The following is a 27,653-nucleotide window of genomic DNA, read 5'->3' on the forward strand; positions in this document are numbered from 1 at the left end:
AAGGCCTCTTTCCCCTCCTCTCTTTGCTTCTGCTCTAGACTACCTACTAGGAGCCAGAAAGGCCAGTGGATGGCAAAGAGTGGACAGTCCTGTCTGCAAGCTCACCGTGAAAGCCTTCCCGGGTGCACATCAGCTATGAGGACAAAAACCACCAAGGCCATTCTCTTCCTCCCCTCTCCCTGGTCCTCCCTCACCCTTGCATCACTTCCTCCCCCAGTGAGAGTGAGAGTGAGAGTGAGCATGAGAGAGAACAGACACTTCGTTCATTTCCTAAGCACCACATCTTGGTAGCACGAGTTTCCCCTCCAAGATGTCACAAAAGACAGAGGTTTGAAACTCCCACCAGGTTACAGGTCACAATTACTTCCGAGTGGTCTTCACAGTTAAGATGGGCACACATTTCAGAAGGCAGCCTCTGGGGCTCCCTCTCTCTGCACACTCACACTCACACACACTGCCACGCCGCGGGACCACTGTTCAGCCACAGGGCCTGGCTGGCTCAGGTCAGGTACTGCACCACGAGGAACATGACCACACAGGTGAGCAGCATCCCAGCGATCATGAAGTACTTGTCCTGGAAAGCTCGCTTCTCGATGAGCCGCATCACTGTGTTGGACAAGCCGAGCATGTTGGCGATGTCGAGGATCTTCTTCTGGGTCCCCTGGGACAGACAAGAAGAGGAAGAAAAACAAAGATCAACTCCTTCTGCCAAGGATGGGTGAATGTCATCATGAGATGGGGCTTTACCAACAGACAGTCTCTTGGTCATGCCTAAAGCATACAAGCAGCAGCAGCCACCAGACACAGATCACGCTCCTATGGCCAAATGACTTTTGGTCAAGGTTGCAGAGCAAAGCAAGGGGGAAAGGAAAGTCTTCCACAAATGTGCTGGAACAAATGGCTGTATAATGAGTATCACGTGTATGTACCATATACACACACATACATATATGTCTGTATATAATATATATGTGTTAAAAAAGACCTTTGATTCATATTATACATAAAAATTAATTCGCTCGTAGAATTAAACAAAAACGCTAAAACTATAATAAAGCTTCTAGAAGAAAACAGAAGAATGTCCCCAAACTGGAAACAATCCAGGTGTATATCAACCAGAGGATGGATTAACAATTTATGTTCTGTGCACAATGGGATACTGTTGGGCAATAAAAAGGACCTGATTACACCATGTAACAATATGAATGAGCCTGGAAAACATTCCTGAGAGGAAGAAGTCACACACAAAATCGTAATGTGAATACATTTACATTAAGTTCAATAACAGTCAAAACTAATAAATGGTGAAATAAATTAGAACAGTGGTTGCCTGGGGCGGGGGGAGGGAGCAGGGGTAGACTGACTGGGAAAGGGCACAAGGGATCTTTCAGGGGTGGTGAAAACGGCCTCTGCCTTGACAGCAGTGTGAGTTACAAAGACGGATGTATGTATTTGTCAAAATTCAATGATCTGTACAAATAAGATCTGTATACCTCACTGTATGCACATTATACCTCCATAAAAAAAGTTTTAAATTAGAATATTTTATATTGAAAAAAAGGCAACATCAAAAAACTTCTCTCTGCTCCCTGGCTCTAAAATGCTTGCTCTCAGCCTGTGTACTCTGTAGAGTAGAAACCTCAGGGATTCTGCTGAGTACAACGTATGGGTCTGTGTCCACGTTTATAAGAGAGTTTGAAGTGGGCAAGATGGAACCACAGAAACACAACTGGCAGACACCAACCCAAGGACCTAAAACTCCTTATATAAATGTCACCGCCCACCACCCAAAACAAAAGGGTATTTTATTCCTAAACCAACAGCCCAAACCACCCAGGCCACCCTTCCTCTCTGCTTTCTAATTTTCATTTTTAAGCACATTCAATTTCGTATGAAGTAACAAATATAAATGAAAGCTGGGCAGACCCCAACTTAACTTACACACATCACCAACTGCATCTGTATGACGGCATCTAACCTAATGTCCTGCATCCATTTTTTAAGTGAACACAGTAATGAGCAACTGAGAGAAGATGCAAGAGAGGTGAGAACAACACAAGGCATCACGGACAGGAGATCAAGACCCACGTTCTGCCCAGACAATGATATACAAGCCTCATGGAGTGAGATCTCTCAGGTCAAACTTTATCTCTGCCAGAAACCAGAGACATGTTTTTCCCATAACAATGATGGTATAAACTAGACTGTCACTAAAGATTCCGCTTAGCTCTGAAAGAGCAGATTATTTCATCACGCTATGAAGTTCAAGGACCAAGCTTCGAAAATCACTTGAAAATTAACATAAATTTCAAAAATGTTATTCATTTTCCACCCCAAATTTCACCAAATCAAGGCCCGGCTCCTTCACGCTCCCTCCTATGTTCCTTTCAAATGGTTTGGGCAGAAACTTCCCTGACAGAAGTGGGATAGGAGGCAGGTGGAGGGAACCAAGAGGCAAAAGACAGGTATAGTAGGTGTGCAGAGGAAACAGAATTAGGAACCTCTCATTCCAGCCCCTGATTGCCCACCAGGCTTCCCGGCGCTTCACCTCTGGGGGCAGTGTTGGGGCAGAAGTTGCTTGGACTCCTCAGTGACACCAGACTTCGGGAGGAAGCTGACATGTGCTTTAACAATAAGCTCTGACCCCCAGTGGGTCAACTTGAGTGTGACATGGTGAGTCTCGTCCTAAAAAGGGTTTTACTGTTTTTCTGAGATATGGGAAGGAGGCCAGCAGTTTTCTAAAGAAAGGGAGGATTAACCATCATGTATCAGTTTAGATTACTGCAGGTGGCTGTTCTGAAAGGGGGGCACCCATGGAGCTGTCGGAGACCACGCTCCCAGACCATTTGAAGCGCTGCGGCCATCATCAAGAGATAAGTGTCACTCGCAGCTCGCCTGACCTTCTCCTGGGTAAAGGTGGCAGGCGCTGCTCAGAAATGTACAGAAGTCCCGTGGAGCTGACAGGCTCAACGCGGTCCAACAAAAACTAAGATAAAGCTCACGCTTCCGAGTGACTGCTTCTCACAGCTCAGTGGCTGGGAGGGCTTCGTTCACAGGGGACCACACCCTGATAACAGACACAGCCCACACCCCATTATCCATCAGGGTTGATACAGGAAAAGGGCTGAGGCTGAAACATCATGACTGACATCAGAGGCTGTGTAATGTTTCTGTAAACCACTCCCAGGGGCTTTGAGTCTCAGCCAATGGGGCAGGGCTTCTAGGAATACCTGTTGCTAAAGAGAGAGTGAAGAGTCACCGGGGATCACCAGCCTGTGCTCTGGAAGGCACCCACTGCTAGTCAACCAAGGCAGCCCTAAGACCCCCTTCAGTTGCAGCTTCAGTCCCCCTTCAGCCCTAAGACCCCCTTCAGACCTCAGTACAGAGGTCTCGGCTATAAGGCCATCCACCGGTGGGGGCCACAAAACCGAGAGAGAGCGAGAGGCCAAGTACAGCTGCGTCTTCCTTCTTGTGAGAGCGGATTCTGTAACAGAATTTCCCAGTCCATTATTGCTTCCTCTCATAGCAGCAGTCACTTTACATTAAGTTCAGGAAATGGAAAAAGACCTGGATACCAAGAGATGCCACATTATGCTTCATTGCAAACACAAGAAACACCTACTGGCAAAGGGAATTTGGCTCCTTTTGGACTCATAATAATTCAATTCCAACAGAAAGGAACCCAAACTCAAAGGCTCTGTCTCACTATCACAGTATCACAATTTAGGGGTATGCGATCAAAAGGTAAACGCAGGTCCCACACTTTTGGATAAAGCCAAAACAAAAGGCCTTCTCCCTGTCCCTGAAAAGGGCCCCCACCTTCAAGGTCAGTCTCTGGGCCCTCAGTCCCGCCAGAATACTGTGCCCGCCTCCAATGAGGTCATCCATGCCGTGGTGAATTTTCTGGAGGGAGGAGTTAAACTGCAGTGGTTCATCCATTGGTATGGTGGTGTCAGAGTCCTGTGAAAGAAACGCAGGCACTTGATTACTTTGCTTGTTGGTCAGCTCCTGGGGTCCCACCACATCTGACTGCTCTGCCTCTTGGCCAAGGTCAAGCCGGAAAAACAGCCAGAGGGAATGGTGCGAGAATCAGAGGAACTTAACAGAGAAGAAAAAGCAAAGATCTGGGGTGGCCTCTGTCCACTCAGAGGAAAAGGAATTCTCAGACTTATCACTCTGCAAGTGGGTTCCACCACACAAGTCTTGTTCATCCCTGCCTCCATATCATTCCCCCAGCTTAGGAAAAACTCTATTCTTTTAAGACCTTGCTGGGCTTCTCCTAAAGGCTTTCTCTGACTCCTTGTTAACCTAGCTTATTCCAAATGTTCCTTTACTTGGCTTTCCCTCAGCGCAGTGTTAAAGGTTTGCTTGTCCTCCAGCTATTTTATCTACAGCTTATCCCTCCAATTAGACAGACTGGCTAAGTAGAGAAGAGACTGCTTTCTATTAAAGGCCTAACGGTATTCAGGATGGGTCTATCCACCGGAGCAGGGAAGAAAAGTCTATAAAGAAATGAAGGCAGAAAAAACTAATACTGATCCAGTGCTTTCCACTGTGCATGCTCTTTACCCTAAGCTCACTTAATCCTCACTCTACCCGTACGCAGTAGTTATGATATTATCCCTGTTTTAGATGAAGAAACGGAAACCCAGAGAGGTGGAATGACTTGTTCAAGAGTACGCAGAGCTGGTTAAGGTTAAGACGTCCAGCGGGGCACGAATCCCAGTGCTGGGTGCAGAGCCTGCCCTCTTAACCATCCTGTAGGGAGAAACAGCAAGACCAATCCCAGGGCTCCACTTTTACACAGCAAGTGGGAAGGACACAGAAGCAGGGCACGACCAGCCACAGCACTGTCTTCTCTCCCGCCTCCTGACCATTAGAAACTCTTCTGCCAAGCAGTGCCACTTTTACCACTTTCCATCATCATGAAGAGGTTAAAGCACCTTTTCTTGGCTGCTCAAGTTCACAATCATTTTTCATTCAGGTATACGTCCCCCCACCCTGCTAACACGGGAGTTTCTCAGAGGTAGGAGTCATGGTTTTAAATTTAAACACGCTTTACTCTCGGTACCTTAAATAGCAGTCTGCATAAGCTGATGCTCGGTGGGTCAAGACTCCAGTGTTTGAATCAATTAGAGACTTCTTTTCATTTATTTGACAAATATTTATTGAATGCCTTTTATATACAAATCTTTCTTACCCTCCCATCTGAAAAGGTACAGCTGATGGGCTGTTATCTCTCAGAAAAATGTATTATACCTCCCAATCGTAGACAGACCAGGAAGAAGTTCATCCGGCCAGTCAGTTTTTATTAAGGGCCCACTGTACGCACAGCATCACACTAGGCTGGTAAGAAACAAAATAATTCTGAGCCATCATCCATGGCCTAAAAAGGCTGGAATAACCAATGCCACAGCTAGCAAAAGCCCATACACCACCTTTTCGTGTGTCATACAGTTCTCTACTCTTTTGAAAGGCGGCTCTGCTTACCATTATACCACCAACACATGTTCATTGAACTTCTGAAGTGTTAAGCACAGTTACCTGACTGCTTGCGCTAGAGAAACCAAACTACATAGGCACATTCTGAAGCACCTGGGGACATTACTCCAAGTGTGGACACAGCAAAGAGAGTTAAACATCTGCAAAGTGGGAGCTGATCTGAATTCTGATGATAGGCTTAGAAAGCTAATACGATCTCTTTAGAAAATGAAACTCTCTGTAAAAACAAACAAAACAAACAAACAACTCTCCCCCCCCAAGGCCCACCTAATTTGGTGGAATACATTATGCAGGACACGACAAAGGCCAGTATGTTCTACAGTCATGTGTGGGAAATGATCCTCTTGAGACCAAAGGACAGGGACAAGGGTGTTCTAAGAAATCAAACATGCAAACCAACAGGCCACTTTCAAACAGGCTCGAGTCAAGCAATCCCGCTAAAATGAAATATCTGTTAACAAATCCCTCCAAACTGCCGCTCAGACTAGGGGCAAAAACATTTTAATGCATCTGACACTGGAAAAACACACACACACACACACACACACACACATACACACACAGCACACACCACAACCCCCCCACAACGGCAACTGCCTGAAGGCAGCTTTGAAACGCTGCCCTCACTGCAAATAGCCTAAGTTCTAATCATCTGTCTCGATCTGATCAGGAAAACATTTCCACCATGTGAACGTCCACCTCTCTGCATCGGACCAGTCAGACCAGGTAATTTTCACCTCTGCTCGTTCCCTCAATTTAACTGCTTCCTCTTCAGGTTTTTGTGACAGAGAAAGATTCCCTGCTTAGGTCTAGTCTCTGTGGCAACGCACAAAGTCTGCCGTCACTTCCAGTTGCTCTCCTCCTGTCCGATCAGTCTGCTTCAGACACCCCCTAAAAGACCGCTGCTCAGAGCCCTGAGCTGCAGCTCCCACAAGCTGTCGAGTTCCTGCAGATCCCACCCAGGCGCCTGGCTTACATTAGCGGTGAAGGTGCGGGACAGAAGCTCTTCTCGCTGTCTTTCCTGCTGCTCCCTTGCGTATCGCCGATGCTGGAAGTTTTGGAGAGCAGTCTGCAGGTGCTGGACATCATACTTTAACTGGTCGACACGACTAGAATTGACAGAGAGATTAAATTCCAGGAGTCAAGAGCAGCATGATTGGAGGTAGCCAGGCTTTGCCTTCAGGAAAGAAGACATTTCCTTACCTCTCCCTACACCACTCCATGCCATCCACCCCCCTCAAATAATCTGATTTTGATCAATGATGTTGAAAGTAAAGAAAGAGCTTGTGGTTAGAGCAGGGTGGTAGCACATGAGATTCCAGCAGCTTTACTTAAATATCTGCTGGTCTCTGATTCTGGATGCATGACAGGGAACAGGTGACAGGAAGCAGGTTTGATGACCTCTTCCTGACCTTCCAGGGATTATATCGCTCTCCTGGAAGAAGCCCAAGGGCATCTTTGGAGTAAAGCATCAATGAAGTTTCATAAAACTTTTGGGAGCAGGGGTTGGGGTAGAGATGGTGAGGGTGGTTTCACTTTAATTTCATGGGGGTGTATCAAACATTAGATCAGTATTTCATTATAAATACACTGATTGGAGTGATTAAGAGCAAGATATTTCAACCCAAGAATGTAGCGGGAACCAAAGAGCAGAGTGAAACTCCCCGGTAGCATCAGGTTTCAAGTGGCCATGGGTCTGGTCAGAAAAACAGTACCGGGGGCAAAATTTCTAAATGACACCAACGAGAAAAGGAGACCTGAGGCTTCTGAGCCACTAACCTGACAGGCATTTTATTCCTTTTTTTTTTTTTTTAATTTAAGTATAGTTGATATACAATATGATATAAGTTACAGGTGAACAATATGGTGATTCACAAGTTTTAAAGGTTATACTCCATTCACAGTTATCATAAAACATTGGCTCTATTCCCTGTGTTGTACAACACAGGCTTTTTATTCCGAGGGGGTATCACTCAAACAGAATTGTGTTCTTTATGGGACTTTATCTTTGCATAGTCTCAGTTTTTCAATGTATAAATGGGATTTTTAGAATATGTGATGGCCTCCCCTGGGAGAAAGGCCTGCCGTGATAGGCCTGGGGTGTCAGAGTACTCACAGTTTGGCATTCTGCCTTTTGTTAGGAGGCTCCTTGCTGGACAAGATCTCCAGACGCTCTAGATGGCTGAATATCTGGTCTATGCTTGCTTGGATTTCGTTTTCTACTACTGCACAAAAGAGAAAAAAGAATAATTACTGGAAAAATAATAAATACAGTCATTTACCTTATCCCTTTCGATCAACAGTCAAAATGACCTCTTTTCCATTTCTAATCGTATACCAATGAGATTGCTGGGAAGGCAAACAAAGTCAAAGAATAATTGCTGGAATAATAATAATAATAGTGAACTTAAATTGGAATAAATCAAACATATCTTTTTTCTATATCAAATGAACTAAAAAATATGTATTTCAAAAGGAGAAAAATGCATACACTAATGATGATGGGGAAAAAAATTCAAATTATACTAAGTGACTGTAAACGTTGTTTCAAAAAATATATATATATATAGCTGTTAATGCCATAACAATGCCAATTTTTTTAAAAGCTGAAGATAAATCTGTAGAAATAAATTTCCTGCCTTTAGAAAATAAAATGAACATTTAAAGATTGTCCAAATAAATATTTTAAGCAAAATGTAGTATTTTCTGATACAAAGTGAGGCCTCTTTTCATTTGAGATTATTTTCAGATATGGGTTATAAATATCTAGTAGAAAGACTGCCAACTGAACTCCCTACAGAACATAATGAGGTTAAAAAAAAAAAAAAAAAGCGCAAAGGGAAAGATTTAGTATGTGAAACATAGGGAAGAGTTCCCTTAAGAATGGGCAGACTGATGTTGGAGTCCCCAGAATAGACCGAATATCAACAGGAAAGAATCCACAGAGGTAACGATATGATAAATAGTCATTTACCTTATCCCTTTCGATAAACAGTCAAAATGACCACTTTTCCATTTCTAATCATATACCAATGAGATTGCTGGGAAGGCAAACAAAGTCAACGGACAGAAGCAGCTAAACTGTGTGCAGAAAAAGGCATCCAGATTGCCTCTTGCCCAAAAAAGAAACGATAGTAGAGACAGAAATGTCACCTTCCTAGGGTAGCCCACAGGTAACAAGCACGGCTCAGAACAAGGTGGGGCACAGGACCAAGAGCAGAGGTGCTTTTGGAGCTGCAGAAAGCGGACGCGAGAAAACAGGAGAAACGGGCACGGCGCCAGCCGAGGAGTGAGAGGAGGGGACCGCATCTGCAGTGGGTGGGGGATCAGCAATGCCTGTGTGACCGACTCAGAAAAATGACCTTTTCTTACAACAGAGAAGAAACGAAAACACAGAAAGCAGCACTCTTCTCAAAGGAAATCACGGTGTGGGAACTAAACCAATTAATACTGTCGTTTCTGAATAATCCGCCTGAAAAGCCACAGTTCTCAGCTCAGAAGAAATGGCCAATTCCAGTTAAACATCTCTGAAATTTTATGGACCACATTCCTCTACGGACTAGGTAATGAGATTAAGACAGATGGAGGAAAGGACTTCCATTCCCATAGGGCCATGTCAGGTTGAGTGGAGGGGTAATGGGGGATAAGACTTGTGGGATTCCAAAGGGCACAATCAGGGAAATCAGTGACTTTGCCATAGGGTTTTTCTGTCCACCCTAACAACAGAACTCATTCCACGCTGAATCATTAAGCCCCTGAGGCAGAAACGCAGTCAGGAAACCCAGCCCATTAGCACCGTGTCATCAGAGAAAGGACTCTGGTCTCCATAGTTAATTACTCACAGTGCAGAGACTGCTTGTCGGCTGTCTCCAGGCGTCCCATGTGAGACTGGATCTCGTGGACCTGCCTATCAAAGGAAGAGGGAGGAAATGAGTGAGACAGGAGTAATCAACAGCGCTTCGGTCAGGAAAGACAATTTTTCTAATGCCAACATCTAACTGACTTAAATTGACAGTATCGCTGAACTGTAAAATTTGTACGTGGCACTTCAGGTCACACGTTTTGGCACGGTTTCTAATATTTTAACATTAATATTAATAATAATACTGACAGGCAGCATCTAGTGAGTGCTTACTGCATCTGAGACGTTCTGCAAAGTCAATAACCCTATGAGGAAAGTACTATTATCATCCTCATTTTGTAAATAAGACAACCGAAGCCCAGAAAGGTTATGTAACTTGTTCAAGGTCACACACCAAGTGATAAACCTCGATCTGGACCCAGCCAATCCCACTCTCTGTTCTTTGACCCAATGTGCTGAGCACTGGTCTGTACTAGGGAGCGTCAAAGGGCAAGAGAGATATAATCCTTGTCCTTGAGAAACAGTGTAATTAGGAAGGACAGGCCAGATAGACATGTAAAGTCCCAAGAAGATTTAAGAGAACACGAACACACAGAAGTGTAAACAAAAAGAAAGCTGAGGAGCTACGGGCAGCAGTGCTAAGCAAAGGCAATGAACAGAAGAGTGAGCTGGGGAAAGCTTTGTGGGTGAAGGGAGTTCTCAACATCATTTTGAAGAAGACAGACATGATTTGGTGAAGGAAGATGTGGAGAAAAAGACGTGCAAAAAGGCCTGCAAGGGCTTCCCTGGTGGCACAGTGGTTGAGAATCTGCCTGCCAATGCAGGGGACACGGGTTCGAGCCCTGGTCTGGGGGGATCCCACATGCCGCGGAGCAACTGGGCCCGTGAGCCACAATTGCTGAGCCTGCGCGTCTGGAGCCTGTGCTCCGCAACAAGAGAGGCCGCGATAGTGAGAGGCCCGCGCACCGCGATGAGGAGTGGCCCCCGCTTGCCACAACTAGGGAAAGCCCTCGCACAGAAACGAAGACCCAACACAGCCAAAAATAAATAAATTAATAAAAAAAATAAAAATAAAAAAATTTTTAAAAAAGGCCTGCAAGGCACGTCACGTGGGTTACCAGCAGGCTGGCCTGCCTGAGGGTTGGGGTCAGAGGGGAGAAGGGGATGAGGTGATTAGTTGGAGGAAACCATCAGAGGAAGGCCCTGAAAGATACGGATCTCCTGTTTGGTCAACATCTTTCCCTGGCAATACGAGGCGACTGCCATCTCATTTGGAAACGCCAACACTGCACCCAGAACCTCTGGCATGGTCCCGGACATCAGGCCCCAGAGCATCTTTTGGAGGCTCCCCGGGGATTGGGCAAGGTCACCTACCCGCTGAGCCCTTCCGAGCCGTCCTCTGTGATCAGTCCGGGGGATACTGTTTATCCTACCCCAACAACCGCCTCCTGGTGCTTCTGGTCTCCCCACGTGAGAGCCACATGAGAGGGGCCTGTGAGCTCTTCCATCATCACCAACCCTTGAGGGAAAGGTCGGCAACCATCCTCCACCATGAGCACCACAAACTGTGACCCCGAATTTACCAATGCGAGCCAGGAGCCCAAATTTCATTTGAACTTGCCTCTAGTCTTTTCCAGGGTGTCCCCGTGGCCTCTAAACATGACCCATGGCCCCAGAAGCAAGAGCAGCTCTCTAACGACTCTCAGAGCGCTCCTGGGCAAGACCCATGGTCCTGAGAGGCAGCAGGAAATCACTCCTAGAGCCTGCTACTTCAGGAAGGCAGGTCCGGATGCTTCAGAATGGAGGCACGTGGAGATATGGAGGCAGATGTAGAAAGGCAGCTTGAAGAAACCAACATCTGGATCAGGGCCACCGTGAAAACAGCCAGAGAGGACTGGATGGCAATGCTGAGATGGAAAAGAGAACTGGGACTTCCCTGAAGGCCTGGATGTGGGCAGTGAGGTGAACTTCTAACGGCAGTGGGACAAGAACGGACTACAATAAGTGCTGATGGCTCAGCTCGTTATCCATATGGAAAAAAGACACCTCACGTAACAGTACACAGAGATAAACTCAAGATGGTTTAAAGCCTAAATGTAAAAAGTGAGGCTTTAGAACTTTCTGAAGAAAATATAGGCGTGCATATTATGACTTCAGGTTAAAGAAGGATTTCCTAAACAAGACAAAAACCAAAACTACCCCCAAAACACCACAAACCACAAAAGAAAAGACTGATAGATCTGGCTACATTAAAACAAAAACCTTTTTACACCAAAGGCACAATTTACAAAAAAAAAAAAAGACAGGCAGAGACTGGAAGATACCTGCAGCAGATAACAAGGGAATAGTATTCAGAATGTATAAGGAACTGCTACAAATCAATAGGAAAAGTCAAACAAAGCAATTTTTAAAATGGGCAAAGGGCAACTGACAGAAAAGGAAACCCAAATGGCCAATAAATATATGAAGAGACACTCTTCTAGTAATCAGGAAAATGCAAATTAAAAACAATGACATCATGGTGGTGCAGTGGTTAAGAATCCGCCTGCCAATGCGGGTGACACGGGTTCAAGCCCTGGTCCAGGAAGATCCCACATGCCACAGAGCAACTAAGCCCGTGTGCCACAACTACTGAAGCCCACGCTCTGCAACAAGAGAAGCCACTGCAATGAGAAACCCGCACACCGCAACGAAGAGTAGCCCTCACGCAACTAGAGAAAAGCCCGCACACAGCAACAAAGACCCATCGCCATCAAAAATAAACAAAATAAATAAATTTATTTAAAAAAATAATAAATAATGACATCATATTTCTCCCATTAGATTGACAAATATTTTAAACTTTAAGGATGAGGGACTCATGGCAGGCAAAACCATGGTCCCCAAGGGATCCTGGGAAGACTTCCAGGTTCCACCAAAGGACTGCCTTTGGCTCTGTGTTTTGCTCAGTGTTTTTTAAAAATCAACGTTTGAGGGCTTCCCTGGTGGTGCAGTGGTTGAGAGTCTGCCTGCCAATGCAGGGGACGTGGGTTCAGGCCCTGGTCTGGGAGGATCCCACATGCTGCGGAGCAGCTGGGCCCCTGAGCCACAGATACTGAGCCTGCGCGTCTGGAGCCTGTGCTCCGCAACAAGAGAGGCCACGACAGTGAGAGGCCCGCGCACCGCGATGAAGAGTGGCCCCCGCTCGCCACAACTAGAGAAAGCCCTCGCACAGAAACGAAGACCCAACACAGCCATAAATAAATAAATAAATAAATAAATATTTTTAAAAAAATCAACGTTTGATTATGAAATTTGCACATGATTCTGTGCTCTAGTGAGTGCCTAGGATATTGTACCACAAAACATATATTAACATTTTTCATTTAGGCTAAAGTAGTAAGATGAATTTGTCAGGGATAAAACACATTTTGTGGACTTCCCTGGTGGCGCAGTGGTTAAGAATCTGCCTGCCAATGCAGGGGACACAGGTTCGAGCCCTGGTCCAGGAAGATCCCACATGCCGCGGAGCAACTAAGTCCGTGCACCACAACTACTGAGCCTGCGCTCTAGAGCCTGTGAGCCACAACTACTGAAGCCCGCGCGCTTAGAACCCGTGCTCCACAACAAGAGAAGCCACCGCAATGAGAATCCCGCGCACTGCAACAAAGAGTAGCCCCCGCTCGTCGCAACTAGAGAAAGCCTGCATGAAGCAACGAAGACCCAACGCAGCCAAAAATAAAAATAAATAAAATAAAAAAAAAAAAAAAAAAAAACAACACATTTTGTGTAAAACAGATAGCTAGTGGGAAGCAGCCACATAGCACAGGGAGATCAGCTCGGTGCTTTGTGACCACCTAGAGGGGTGGGATAGGGAGGGTGGGAGGCAGACGCAAGAGGGAGGAGATATGGGGATATATATATATATATGTATAGCTGATTCACTTTGTTATAAAGCAGAAACTAACACATCACTGTAAAGCAATTATACTCCAATAAAGATGTTTAAAAAAAACCCACACATTTTGACTTGAGGTTAAAAAAAAAAGTCAAATGCACAATATAGAATGGCATTCAACTTTGGGAGCCATCTGCTAAAGGAACCCTACCAATTAAAGGTTTCTCCCAATGGAAGATGAACAGGACGGCTGGAAAAGAGTTTAGAAGTCAAGTTATGAAGAGGAATGGTCAAAAGAGCTAGTGATAATGATCCTCTGAGAAAAGAAAAGAAAAAACTAAACTAAAATGGGGCAGCTGGGGCTCTTCAAGTATCTGGAGATGACATACAGAAAAGAGGAGTGGGCTTGTTCTCTGTTGCTGCTCCTTAAGGGAGACCCAGAACCAAAAGGTACAAATTTCAAGATGACAGATTTCAGCTCAACCCCGGGAAAAATGAGAACAATTACAAACTTTCTCTTCAAGAAGAGGTAAAAAAGAAGAGCTCCAGCATGTTAAACACAGAGTACATGAACTACCTTGAGTTTTATAAAGGGTCTTCCCGACCAAAGTGAGTTGGAATGGAAGATCTTGCCAGTCACTTTCATTTCTGAAATTCTATGATGACAGCAGGAGAGATGATGCCCATACCCACAAAACCCTATAACCACTCTTCAGCTGGCTTTTACTGTTTTCTAAGCTACAATGGATAAACTTTAAATTGCAGGGAAACGTTACTGACTTTTTCCATCCAATCTCTATTTGCTTTGAATGAACTGAAAAAGTTAGAGCCAATAAAGCGATACAATCTCTACATGTCATGCCAGAGAGGAAATAAATGCAAAACAACAAAGCAAGCATGAATGGCATGGTGGGAACTGCTGTGCCGAGCGGCAGATCTGTTTTATACTGAACTGAGAATTCGGACACACATTTGAAGCCAATACGGAACAGCTGCTACACAAGCGTGACTTGGGGGTGTGGACACTAGAAATCAGAAGTCCTAGCCCTGCCTAGCATGGGGTCCATGGTGGGCTTGGGTGAAGACATAACCAAGCAGAGACCTAGTAGCAAATAAGCAAGGGTCACTGTTGCTGATTAAAAAAAAAAAAAAAAAACAGTCTGTAGAAGATCTAGGAAGAACTTTAAAACAGAATTGTTTTTTAAAAGTCCATGGAACTACCCCAGCCCCATCATATACATCCACTTTGCAACCATGCTGCCTCTGACCAACCTGAGCAGGAAACAGGGTTTTGGAGTTAAAAGATCTGAGTTGAAGTTCTAGTGCCACTGTGCAGTAGCTGAGGGACACTGAACAAGTCACTTAATTCCTTGGTGCCTCGGTGTTCTCAACTGTAAAACGGGGTACTGATAATCGTAATTATTTAAAGTGTAGATCCAAATGCAATACGAAACTGCTGTGTAACCCATACAGAAGTTTGTTGTTTTTACTTAGCTTTGCTTAAAAGTTGTGGGAACCATCTGGGCATTTTCACTCACCCACTTTGCCTCTACTATATTTAGCCTCTCATCAGAAGGGAAAATCAAAAAAAGGAAAAGCTGGTTTTGAGATAAGGTAGCAGTCTTTAAACCCAGCTGTTCATCAAAATCACCTGGAGAGCTTGTTAAAAATAGAGCTTCTTGTGCTCCAAACCTATTGAATCAGAATCTCTAGTTGATAATAAGGTCCAGGGCACTGAATGATCCTGGACAAATATGGGCACCTTTCCAAGCACTGGGATCTCAAAAATAGAAGCCTGGCTATTAGCTCCTCTATAAAGTTCATCCTAACACAGTATTATTTAAGTGCAAAATGTTTAACCTGTTTTTCATCTTTTTTTCTTTTCATTCATTGTTCAGGTAGTTCAGGCGCTTTCAAGATACACACTTTAAAATGTTGATCTAATTTCAATGTACTTTCAGTGACGTGGCAAGAGATAACTACAAATTGGGTTCAAAGTTCCAGTAAAATTAATACGTTCAGTTACTGTTGTGTCAATTCAGCTGCAATCATTAATTTCTGCAATTGCAAAAGTTAACTGCTGATGCGCACAGGATTCTGTGTGTTTCCTTTTGAAGACACTCAATCACCAGTATTATGGAGCTGAAAGGAGACTTACAGTTTAATCAGCCCAAAACCTTCATTTTACAGATGAGGAAAACAAGGTGAAGAGGTCTAGAACCACAATCCCCAGTCCTGGTTCAGTCCCTGAGGGGAAAGGAGGCAGATCAGAATATACTGCAGCGTGAAACAAAGTAAACTCCCTGAGGGCAGGGCTGTACAGTTAGCACTGGGAATGGTGCCTGACACAGAGCAGGTGCTCAATAAATATTCGCTGAATGAATGAACGACTGCATAGTAGAAGGCCTAGCAGTGGTTGGCCAGATCTTGCCCCTTGTCTGTTTTTGTAATAAAGTTTTATTGGAATACAGTCACATTCATTTGTTTACATATTGTCTTATAGCTGCTTGCCCACTATAATAGCAGAGTTGAACAGCTGCTACAGAGACCGTACTGCCTGTAAGGCCTGAAATATTTACTATCTGGCTCTTGACAGAAAAAGTTGGCGAGCTCTGCTATAGACTCTAAGGGTCTCCAGAGTTTGAGGGTAAATCATTGGAGGCCTGCAGAGGTAAGTAGTTCATCTACACTCCACAAATCTTGTTTGGGACACCGTTGAGTACTGCTCCTCTAAGTTCACATAGAATTGAGCTTCCTAGTCTACTATGTGATCAGCTACCTGCTGCAATGACAACAGGTAGTCTGAGACTCTGTGAACAAAATTATTCTTTTTTTTTTTTTTTTTTTTAAAGGATTTTCTTATTTATTTATTTATTTATTTATTTATTTTTGGCTGTGTTGGGTCTTCGGTTCGTGCGAGGGCTTTCTCCAGTTGCGGCAAGCGGGGGCCACTCTTCATCGCGGTGCGGGGACCGCTCTTCATCGCGGTGCGCGGGCCTTTCTCTATCGCGGCCCCTCCCGTCGCGGGGCACAGGCTCCAGACGCGCAGGCTCAGCAATTGTGGCTCACGGGCCCAGCTGCTCCGTGGCATGTGGGATCTTCCCAGACCAGGGCTCGAACCCGTGTCCCCTGCATTAGCAGGCAGATTCTCAACCACTGCGCCACCAGGGAAGCCCCAACAAAATTATTCTTAAAAATAAACTGGGTCGCGGCCTCCTTAGCAACATCCTTTAACCAAATTAACTAACCAGATGAGACTGTACATCACAGATCAACTTCAAAGCACTACTCAGTCCATTGAGCCTTATTATTGTAAAAGATCTGCCCTTTCTTAGTAACATGAGTATAATTTCCTGTTTCATTCCTTTTCCAACTGACTCACAGATCTAGTTTTTAAAGTTCCTTCCTATAATTATTATATGAGAATAGGGCTCCCCAGTGTAAGACCAATTCTGTCATTTCAATACTATTACAAAGTAGGCTCTACATTTTCACCCACTCAAACCAAACACATAATCAATAAAGTAAAAAGAAAGAAAAGTAGAAAATGAAAGAGTAACTTAATGAAACATAAATGAAAATGAAACATAAACTTAGAAAATGAAACAATAATTGGATCATCTTCCTCTTATTCTAATGCTCCAAAGTATTGCTTTTGTTGTGAATTCATCAGAGAGGTGGGTCCCCATTTTCTTTCTTTCCCAGGCCCTGGAGGTGTGATTTTAAGTGTTTTCATCAGCACAAAACTACAGCATAAATTTGGAAGTTGTTAGAATAGGATAGATATAGGCATACACTCCAAAAAAACTGAAAACAGAGACTCAAACAGATATTTGTACACCAATGTTCTCAGCAGTATTATTCACAACAGCCAGAAGGTGGAAACAACCCAAGTGTCCATCAATAGATGAATGGATAACGAAACGTGGTGTGTGTGTGTGCGTGTGTGTGTATCCACAAAAGAATATTATTTAGGCATAAAAAGGAACGATGTTCTGATACACGCTATGACATATATGAACCTTGGAAACATTATGCTAAGTGAAATAAGCCAGACACAAAAGGACAAATATACTATTCGACTTATATAAGATATATAGAATCAGCAAATTCAGAAACAGAAAGCAGAACAGGTTACCAGGGACTTGGGGAAGAATGGGGAGGTACTGCTTAATGGGTACATGAGTTTCTGATTGGGATAATGAAAAAGTTCTTGAAATGGATAATGTTGATGGTTACACGACACTGTGAATGTACTTGATGTCACTGAACTGTACACTTAGAAACGATTATAGGGACTTCCCTGGTGGCGCAGTGGTTAAGAATCTGCCTGCCAATGCAGGGGACATGGGTTTGAGCCTTGGTTGGGGAAGATCCCACATGCTGCGGAGCAACTAAGCCCATGTGCCACAACTACTGAGCCTGTGCTCTAGAGCCCCCGAGCCACAACTACTGAGCCCGTGTGCCACAACTACTGAAGCCCGCGCACCTAAAGCCCGAGCTCTGCAACAAAAAGAAGCCACCGCAAGGAGAAGCCTGCACACCACAACGAAGAGTAGCCCCCACTCACCGCAACTAGAGAAAGCCCGCGCGCAGCAATGAGGACCCAATGCAGCCATACATACATACATAAATAAATAAAATATAAAAAAAGAAATGATTATAATTTTAAATGGCAAACTAAATGATACTGTTAACAATTAAAAATTAAATGGTTAGGGGCTTCCCTGGTGGCGCAGTGGTTGAGAATCTGCCTGCTAATGCAGGGGACACGGGTTCGAGCCCTGGTCTGGGAAGATCCCACATGCCACGGAGCAGCTGGGCCCGTGAGCCACAATTGCTGAGCCTGCGCGTCTGGAGCCTGTGCCCTGCAACGGGAGGGGCCGCGATGGAGAGAGGCCCGCGCACTGCGATGAAGAGCGGTCCCCACACCGCAATGAAGAGTGGTCCCCGCTTGCCGCAACTGGAGAAAGCCCTCGCACGAACCGAAGACCCAACACAGCAAAAATAAATAAATAAATAAAGGATAGTCTTCTAATTTAAAAAAAAAAAAAAAAAAATTAAATGGTTAACTTTAAAATGGTAAATTTTTATGTTATGCATGTTTGACCACAATAAAAGATAAATCATAAAAGATAAATCATCCCCCCAAATACGATAGGTATGATCTTATTTTCATATTCAATTACACATTTCAGCAAGTTCCAAAAATGCAGGACAATATGAATAAAGGACACTACCAAGGAATTTAAGTTATAAGAAGCTAAACCAAAACTCAATTTCCTTAAAGGTGGCCTGTAACCAGATATGAATAGCAAGCACCGTAATAATACTGAATGCTATCTGAACAATTTCTTTGTATCATAAAAATACGGTCTTTAGTATAAACCAACATCAGAATAAAAGAAAAAAAATCACAGTGTAGAAGCAACAAGTTTTGAGTCAATGAAGACTAGGGACTAACATCATTTAGGAGCTGTGAGCTATTAATTAAACTTTTTCTGACGACCTTATCCCAGTGATGGATCCTTCTAAATTACTTAAGGAGATCCTGTTGGTACTGCTCATTTACCTTCCACCTCATTGTGCCACACGTTAGACCTTTTTTCGTACACGTCCTGACTCTCCAACTAACCAGTAAACTCCTCTGTGCCGGGATCCTGAGTCCCCACTAGCTCTACCAAATCGGACCATAGAGTTGGCCGGTGCTGGACAAAGTGCGACTTTCCCTTCACCTAGTCTACCCAGCGGGCAGTCATGGCCTCCAAGATCCCCGGAGGCATTCGGCCCAATGTCCTCGGGCACCAGGTCGGACCCTCCGGCCGCCGCTACCTGGGCATCCCGTCAAAGACTGAGCACTTCCGAGCTGCTCCCCGCTGCAGCGCCCGGGCGGAAAGACTCGGCCTCCATACTGGCGGACGCCCGAGGGCCCAGCCCGGGGGCAGGCCTCGCCCAACCTGGCTTTGCCCCAGCCCGTGCCCGACTCGTCCCTCACTTGTGCGTTTGCTGGTACAGCGGCTCCATGTCGCCGGCCCCGCCGGGTCCCGCGCTGGCTTCCACAGAACACGTCCTCACAGCCCCCTTCCGGCTTCCGGCTTCCGGTCGCTGGACCCGCCCTTCCCTGCCGGCTAGGGCTGCCCCAACGCACACCCTACTGGTGGTGACTGCGAGAAAGGAGAAGGGAAACGAGTAGAGGGGCCTGGAGAAGAAGGCTAAGTGTAGTCAGAGGTTCTGCCTCAGATGGGGGACGAGGAAGTATAGGTTTTGGCCGGAGGCTGTCTCCAGTATTGAGTCAGGCATTGGTAAGGGCAGTCGCAAGGTACCGACGTGGGGTCCTCAGAGCAAGTTTGGAGGCCAGAGGACAGCAGTTCATCTTTGCGGGAGGAAGTCTGGGAGGATTCCTGCTTGGCTTCGCCTCAAACTGTTTAGTTGTGGGTCTGAAGATTTCGCTCTTCGCTGGAGTCTCTGGTGCAGGCATCTCCTGTCTTGTCCCCCACCCCATTTATCCATCTAATAAACCCAGAGTGAATGAGTGGTTACCATGTATCACATGTGCTGTGGGGGAAACGGGTTCTTCTTGCCCTCAAAGAGGTCTTGGTATAGGAAAGGAAATAAGATGTGTGTACAAATAAACATCTACAAGGTAGAAAGTCTGAAGAGGTTGAGCGAGCTGGAGTCGGCTCCGGTGAGAGATTCAGGAAAGACAATGTAGGAGTGGCATTTGAGTTAGGACTTGAAGGATTTGGACACTTCGGCCTCTCCACGTAGACCTAATCCGTTTCCATCCTCCCAGGCTTATCTACCGTTCCTCCCAAGGGAGGAGATGTTCCTCTTCCTTTGACAAGTTGATGCTTCTATTTTCCTGTATCCTGGATCCCACCCAGTTTTGTGCCCCAAGGGACTGTCCACCCATGTACCTTCTTTCCCTAACATTATTTTCACACTTATTCTAATATTTATTAATGAGTACCTACTATTACCAGGCACAGATACTGGGGGGGAGGAATACAAGTAAGACACAGCCCTAGAGAAACAGACTAGAATGGTCCCAGCCACTTAAGGAGAACTTAGAAAAAATTTAAAATAGCACTCCAAAGCATGGGACACCCTGAGGCCTGGGACCTGGGCCAGGGACTTTGCTTGCCTAGGTCTTAGGACAATCTTGTGTGGTAGAATAAAGATGGTTTCGTATTCTTTGCTACTGTTCCGATTAAAAGGTGGAGTCTAATTCCATTCTTTTTTAATCTGAGCTGGCCTTAGTGACTTGCTTGAGCAACAGAATGTAGCAAAAGTGAAATTCTAGGATTTCCAAGGCCAAGTCATAAGAAGCCTTGCAGCTTCTACTCAGCTCTCTAAAGGAGCACTCACTCTGGTGATCCTGAGCCACCTTGGAAGAAGTTTGACTACCTGGAAGCCATCATGCTGGAAAGGCCATGTCTATATGTGTTCTAGTCAACATGCCCAGCTGAGCCCACTCTTCCAGCCAAGCACCAGACTTGTAAGTGAAGCCATCTTGTACCCTCAATACTAGTCTATCTGTCAGCTGACTCCCACCAAGTGACCTCTGTAGACTTCACATGGAGCAAAAGAATTGCCCAACTGAGACTGTGCCTGAATCCTGTCCAGGAAATCAAGAGATATAGTAAAGTGGGTGATATTTTAAGCCACTAAATTTTGGGGTAGTTCATTTTGCAGCAATAGATATCTGACCTCAAAAAGCTTATTAGCGAGTTAGAGAGACAGGGTACAGGGATTAGGAAAAGGTAACAGTGCAAGACAATGTATGAATGTGTAATGAGTAGTAAAGACAATTAGTTTCTGTCATAACGTAGGGAAGGAAGAGATCCCTTTCAATTTGGTGATGAAGGAAGGCTTTCCAGAAGAGATGAGATTTCAGCTAAACCTTGAAGTACAAGAAGGATTAAGATGTATGGAGATGCAGGCACAGGGAGTTCTTGGCAAGCAGAGAGAGAAATTTTCAGAAGCTGTAGGTAGTCCCAGGCAGTCTGTGTGGTTCCTCTTGGCTAGAGCAGAGGGTTTCTGCAGTAGAGGAATATGCACAAACAGGAAAGATGCTTTGCCTCCACCTTGTGGAACATCTGGAGGGCTTTGAGCCTTGGGTAATAGAATCAAGTTTCCAGTGATTTCAGGAAAATCAATTTGATGACTTTATGCCTTCTCCTTTTATCTGAACTTTAAGAGGTGTCCCAAAGTTCTACTGTTCCAGGATTTGGTAAACTAATCCATATTCCACCTGTTTCTTCCCCTTGTGGTATGATAAACTTCAATACTCTGAAGAGTATTTTTTTTAATTTATTTATTTTTATTTTTGGCTACGTTGGGTCTTCGTTGCTGCACACAGGCTTTCTCTAGTTGTGGCGAGTGGGGGCTACTCCTCGCTGCGGTGCACAGGCCTCTCATTGCGTTGGCCTCTCCTGCTGCGGAGCACGGGCTCCAGGCACTCAGGCTTCAGCAGCTGTGGCACGCGGGCTCAGCAGCTGTGGCTCGCGGGCTCCAGAGCACAGGCTCAGTAGCCGTGGCACACGGGCCCAGCCGCTCTGCGGCATGTGGGATCCTCCCGGACCAGGGCTCGAACCCATGTCCCCCACATTGGCAGGTAGACTCTCAACCACTGCGCCACCAGGGAAGTCCCTGAAGAGTATTTTTGATGTGTCCAATTTGAGGAACTTAATTCTTCTCTCTGAAGCCATTAATCTGTTGTGTCTCTCTGGTCAACTCAATCAGATGGAATAGAACAATTCTGTTATCCCTTCTACCAAACCATCTCTGCCCCCTATACTGCCCCTGCCCTGGTGTCTACCCCCCTCCCACTGCACCTTCTGTCCTGTTGCCTCCTAAGCCCCCCGCCCCCATTGTCTATCCCACCTGTGTCAATGCTCGTGCAGCACCTTGCACAATTGGTGCCAGCTCTGAATATGTCCCACTTCCCCTACCAAACCTAAGAGCCTGTTGAGAGGCCCTCATCATTGCTCAACCACTCCCTCCCCTTTCCAATCATTCTCTTCAATGTTGAGCCTTTTGATAGCTCCCTGGTGCCTAAAGAACACAGTAACAAATTCTTATCTTGGCAGACAGAGCTCTCCTTACTGGCCACATCTCTGGCCACTTCCCCCATCCTAACTAGAGTAATTGTAGTTCTTCTCTCAAGGGCCTTTGTGTCCTCTGGCCTTTGCATGCACTGTTCCCTGTGCTTCAAACATCCTTCCCTCTGCCTCAAGCCTGATGAACTCATTCAAGTCTCAGCTCTGCTTTCACCTCCCTTGGGGAGGGCCTCTGACACCTAGGCTGGATCTGAACTCCTCCCCTGTGCTCCTCTGGCACCTGGTGCTCCTTCTCAGCACTTATCACAAGGATCCCAATTCTCTGTCCACCAGCCCAAGGGCAGGGGGTGTGTCTTTCATCCCTGTATCTTCCTAGCATCCAGCTCAGTGACTGGCATAAGGTAGGTGCTTGTTAAATATCTTGTTGCCTTGAAATGGACTCCATTTAATCAACTCACTCTCCTAAGTATTCCACCTGCCTGCCATTTCAGAAGCCCAGAATTATTTGAAAGTTGACTTTTAGACAATTATAAACTGCCTGCATCAGAAGTGCCATTCTTTTTTTTTTACAGAATCTTTTATTTATTGATTGATTGATTGGCTCTGTTGGGTCTTCGTTGCTGCGTGTGGGCTTTCTCTAGTTGCGGAGAGCAGGGGCTACTCTTCGTTGCAGCGTGAGGGCTTCTTATTGCGGTGGCTTCTCTTGTTGCAGAGCACAGGCTCTAGGCGCGCGGGCTTCAGTAGTCGTGGCTTGCAGGCTCAGTAGTTGTGGCTTGTGGGCTATAGAGCGCAGGCTCAGTAGTTGTGGCACACGGGCTTAGCTGCTCCGCGGCATGTGGGATCTTCCCGGACCAGGGCTCGAACCCATGTCCCCTGCATTGGCAGGTGGATTCTTAACCACTGAGCCACCAGGGAAGCCCAGAAGTGCCGTTCTTGTTGAAAGCCTTGTCACTTGAAATCAGTGCAGAGTGCTAAACAAAATGTCTCCTCTTTAAGCGATTTCACAACAGTTTCTCGTCCTGTGCTCATAACCACCCGGTCAGAGGCAGGACAGACATCACCATCCTGGTTTTCTAGACAAGCATCCTGAGCTTCAGAGATTAACTTGCCTGCCTAAGCTGACCGTGGGAGAGGGGAACTAGGTCTAGGCTGCAGTCACACACCGCCCTCCAGGTAGCTGCTCTGTCATCCTGCCTTTTTGACTCCGAGGGCCTTGCACAGATAAATAAAACACCTCTGATGGCTTCTGCTTCGGACAGCAACAAAACCCTAGTCACCCCCGCCCCCAAAGCCAGAGAAACATAATCTCACCGCCTCTGGGTTTTCTCCCTAACCCCTTCGATTAAAGCTGAGCAGACAGAAAGGATGACAGTTCTGAATTCAGAGGCTGCAATGAGCTGAGCACAACAAGCATCGGGGGCCCCTTCCAGGACCCACCAGGTGGAGGAGATGTTGCCCCAGGTGCTGGGGGAGGTGGGGAGAGGTCTCCAGGGAAGCCGCCCTCCACAGAGAGTCCATCAGCAAATTGTCTCATGTAGCCATAACAGCCAGGAGCAAGGTCGGGGGAGCAGGGTTTGGTCCGAGGAGAGCCAGTGTATTGTAAACAGGATAAAAGGGGCTGGAAAGCCCCACTTATCACTGACTAATGTGTCCCCAGGTCATCGGGGAGCTGGACCCCCACCAGCAGCCCTGAGGGAGGGAAAGAGAATTCCCGATTAACCCCATCACCTGTGAGCGGAGCCAGGGCAGAGGTCTGCCTTTCCCCCTGCTAAGTGATTTCCATGGTCATTAGGCATTTGTGGGGCTCGGCACAGTTTCTAGGAAGCCCTCTGCCAGATTGGAGAAATGCCTTCGGAGCCCCCCCAGGGGCCACCTGGAGCAGGACATATGTGGAGGCATCTGTGGAAAGAGAGGTCGTCTGAGGAAGGCAGAGGTAGCAGGAGGCTGGGGCGGTTGTAGGGGAGAATGGTGCTCTCCTCTTAATTGTAGGGGAGAAGGAGGCTTGGGTGTCAGCACATGGAGCAATGGGTTGGCTTAATTTAGACTTGAGGGACTGACTGAGAGCTTGGTCTCTCTGGGCTCTAATGATCTCATTCATTCCTTACAACCCCCTGTGTGGCAGGTGTCTTAATCTATAGATGAGAAAACTGAGGTCCAGAGAGGTTAAGTGTCCACAGTAAACACTGGGTGAGTGACCAGCTGAGACCTGAACTCAGGCCTTGCTGACTCCCAGTCTGGGCACTGCAGTGTCAGTTGGACCAGATGCACCACATCAGTGTTTAAGTGTGAAGACTTCAAGGGATGCTTAGATCAAGTGAGTTCAGCTTTCCTCTGAATATACTTCACCCCTCCAGGGAGCCTTCCTTGGTCATCTCTGTCTCCTCCTTTTGGGCCCCCATTTTCCTGGACCCCTGAGCATGGGATAGAAAGAGTTCAGAGTTTGATACAGGGAGCCTGAGTTTGATTTTCCAACTTGGTCCCTTTGGCCAAATCAATCAATTCCTCTGAGCCTCAGTTTCTTTTTCTGTCAGATGGGGACACTAATATCCACTCTCAGTATTTCACCAGGTTGAAGGAGGATTAAATGAGAAGGGCTTTGCAAGTGATTTGAGTGTTAATTTCACAGTGATTGTCATGGGACCTCCTGAGTGAATTTGTTGCCTCTAGTTTTCACCTCCTCACCCACCTGCCTCTCCAGGAATATTGCCTTCAGATTCACATGCATAACATACCACCTTATGCATGTCTCCTGCTCCGGAACCATCAGTGTCTCCCTGCTACTGCTTCCTTGACCTGAAACTCACCTTTCCAGAACTGGCTCACTTCCCACTCCCAAAGCTGGAGCCTCTGCTCCCCTGCCCCACCATGGGCTTGAGTCACGGATCCTACTTGAGATGTCTAAACACACTGTGTGTTCTCATACCTGTGGGCCTGGGCTGGCTCCTTGTAGAGATTTGTCCCCTCTTCCAAGTTGGCTCAGATCCCAATCCCTCCTCCAGCTGGCTTCCTTACCACCCATCCTGTCGCACCCTCTCCACCCTCTTGTCTTTATCATTCTCTGTTCCTTAGCATTCACTTCCTAGGCATGTTGGCTTTCCATGCATAACCAGTCTCCACATTAGATCATCAGCTTCTTGAGGACAAAGACCTGTCTGTGTCTTTCAAAGAATCTGCTCAACAAATCTAGGCTAGAGAGGCAGTGAGCTTAAGGGGATGTCCTCAGGACTCCATCCATCTACAAGTCAGGAGAGTGGCTAAGCTGCCACGTGAGCCCCTTGAGCAGTGCTGCTTTGAGGATCTGGCTTACTGGAGGGATCATTGTACATCCATGAGTTGATCTGAGCCATGGCAGGGCAATATGGAGGCGGGGATTGTTTTTGGCTGGTGGCAACTTTGTGGGACCTGGCCAAGAGTACCAACCTAGAAGCCCTCTATTCTACAGCCCATAGGGCTTGCCCTGAGCATACAGGAGCCTCTGTGTCATCCCCTTTCATCTCCACCATTCAATAAGTCCTCAGGGATTCTGGTGGGAAGCAGGAGTATTGAGGAATTTTCCTTCCATGCCCTTGATAACCAATGAACTGATGACCATTCAGCCTGCTCATCTTCCTAGAGAGAAACTGGGGCCCCAAGAGGGGTGTGACCTGTCCATATCACACAGAGTTCAAAGCCCAGCTGGGGTTGGAACCTGCATGTCCTGACTCCAGTGCAGGGCTCAGCTTCCTACCTCACACTATCTCTTGGGTGACACACACAGGTCAAGGTCCGCAGGCAGGGATTCCGGAAGTACAGGCCTGGGAACCAGCCTCCCCCATTGAAATAGCCTTTAACCTGCCAGGAGGTGGAGTAGGCCCACTCAGATTGAAAAGTTTCCAAGAAGGAATCTCTAAGCCCCTCTCCAAAGCCCCTAAACCTGCCATACCTTGGTGCGGCCTGTCTGGTTTTTTCTTCCCTTGAAATGAAGGTGCTGTCACCATAGCCTAAGCCACCTGGTCCAGGGCTGCCCTGTCCAATACGCTCGCTAGCTGTTAGCCATACGTGGCTATTGGGCACTTGGAAGTGTGGCCAGTGCAAATCGGCTTGTGTTGTAAGTGTAAGATATCCACCGGCTTTCAAAAGCTTAGTACAAAATAACGTCAAATACCTCAATACTTTTTTACATTGATTCATGTTGAAACGATACATTTTTGGATGTCTTGGGTTAAATAAAATATATTATTCCTCTTTTTTTTTTTGGCTGTGCCACACCACGCAGCATGCGGGATCTTAGTTCCCTGACCAGGGATCAAACCCGCATCCCCTGCAGTGGAAACGTGGAGTCTTAACCACTGGACTGCCAGGGAAGTCCCTAAAATATATTATTAAAATGAACTTGACCTGTTTCTTTTTCCTTCTTTATTGCGACTTCTAGACTATTTAAAATTAAATACGTAGCCCACATTTGTAGCCTGTGCTATGTTTCTGTCGGACAGTGCTGATCTAGGGGATACCCTTTGGCTTCCTTAGGAGACTGCAGGCTCCTGAGCGCAGAGAGCTGACTTGGGGTAGTTCTTCCTCTACCCAACTCACCCCTTCCCAGCCTGGCATCCCAGGCCTGGCACATGCTGATGCACAGATTGTGTCCCCAGTTCTCCAGACTGAAGAGCCCCTCCATGTGCGCTCCTCGGAGGTCCGCTTAGATCCAAAGAGTCTCAGAGTTAGGGTATGAAGGCAGTCAAGGCAGGCTTCCTGTTGGAGGCGAAGGGGGCTTCAGGGCGGGAGGAGGCAAGCCAGGTATTGGCTTGGACAACTCATGGATGTACAATGATCCCTCCAGTAAGCCAGATCCTCAAAGCAGCACTGCTCACAAAATTTAAGGAGGAGCTCACTCTCAGGGTGGCGCAGGGGCTGAGCCCGGGTGCTCTGCTTGCTGCTCGCCCTGCTCCCAGCCCTGTCAGGCTCCAATACGGTCCCTTCAGTGGGACCCGGGCAGGAGCCACATGGCCACAGAGGTCCACAGCGGAGCTCACCGCCGTCCCAGGGTGGTCCTAATAGCCCACGCCTCGCATGGGCAAAAGCCCCACCCAACAGCCACCACGCCGGCCCCAAAGAGCCAGATCAAGCCCGGATCTTCAGTAGTCAGGGCCTCCTCGCCCTACTTTCAGTGCGCTCCAGGAGACAAGCTGCATTAATGGCGATAATTTTGCAGCTTTGAAAGGGAAGCACCCAAAACCCCGAGGCCTGGGGCTAGAGGAGCCCTCTGAGACGAGGGCCAGACAGCAGGCGTCCCTCAGAGGCCTCCGTCCTGCTGCAGGCCATGCGGCCAACGTGTCCCAACACTGACAGGCTTCCTCGCACAAGCCAGACCTCA

General features: G+C 46.6%; 1 protein-coding gene across 5 annotated transcripts; it reads right to left on the reverse strand.

Moving 5' to 3' along the window:
- Positions 1-245: 245 nt before the first annotated feature.
- GOSR2 (golgi SNAP receptor complex member 2) lies at positions 246-19,326 on the reverse strand. Of its 5 annotated transcripts, XM_057536788.1 has the most exons (7): positions 19,237-19,289; positions 15,400-15,488; positions 9,345-9,409; positions 7,619-7,727; positions 6,479-6,611; positions 3,820-3,960; positions 246-661 (listed from the first exon to the last, which is right to left on the reverse strand). In XM_057536788.1, the coding sequence occupies exons 3-7, from the start codon at positions 9,382-9,384 to the stop codon at positions 500-502; spliced, it is 585 nt and encodes a 194-aa protein (XP_057392771.1). In that variant the 5' UTR covers positions 9,385-9,409; positions 15,400-15,488; positions 19,237-19,289; the 3' UTR covers positions 246-499. The 5 variants fall into 5 exon arrangements, with proteins under 5 accessions (XP_057392771.1, XP_007175914.1, XP_007175913.1 ...); XM_007175852.2 differs by lacking the exon at positions 15,400-15,488 and having other exon boundaries at positions 7,619-7,724; positions 19,237-19,326; XM_007175851.2 differs by lacking the exon at positions 15,400-15,488 and having other exon boundaries at positions 19,237-19,326.
- Between the last annotated feature and the right edge of the window lie 8,327 nt (positions 19,327-27,653).

This window comes from Balaenoptera acutorostrata, chromosome 20 (genome assembly GCF_949987535.1).
Source record: "Balaenoptera acutorostrata chromosome 20, mBalAcu1.1, whole genome shotgun sequence".
Classification (NCBI taxonomy): Eukaryota; Metazoa; Chordata; class Mammalia; order Artiodactyla; family Balaenopteridae; genus Balaenoptera; species Balaenoptera acutorostrata.

Bases quoted from the DNA above. Each gene is read 5' to 3' on its own strand.
- GOSR2 (XM_007175851.2), bottom strand. From the start codon at position 19,265: ATGGAGCCGCTGTACCAGCAAACGCACAA. The intron at 6,612-7,618 runs GTGAGTACTCTG...TGTCAATTCTAG, and splicing joins AAAAGGCAGAATGCCAAACT to TCGTGTCGACCAGTTAAAGT. The intron at 662-3,819 runs GTGGGGGCCCTT...TGTCTGTCCCAG, and splicing joins CCCAGAGACTGACCTTGAAG to GGGACCCAGAAGAAGATCCT.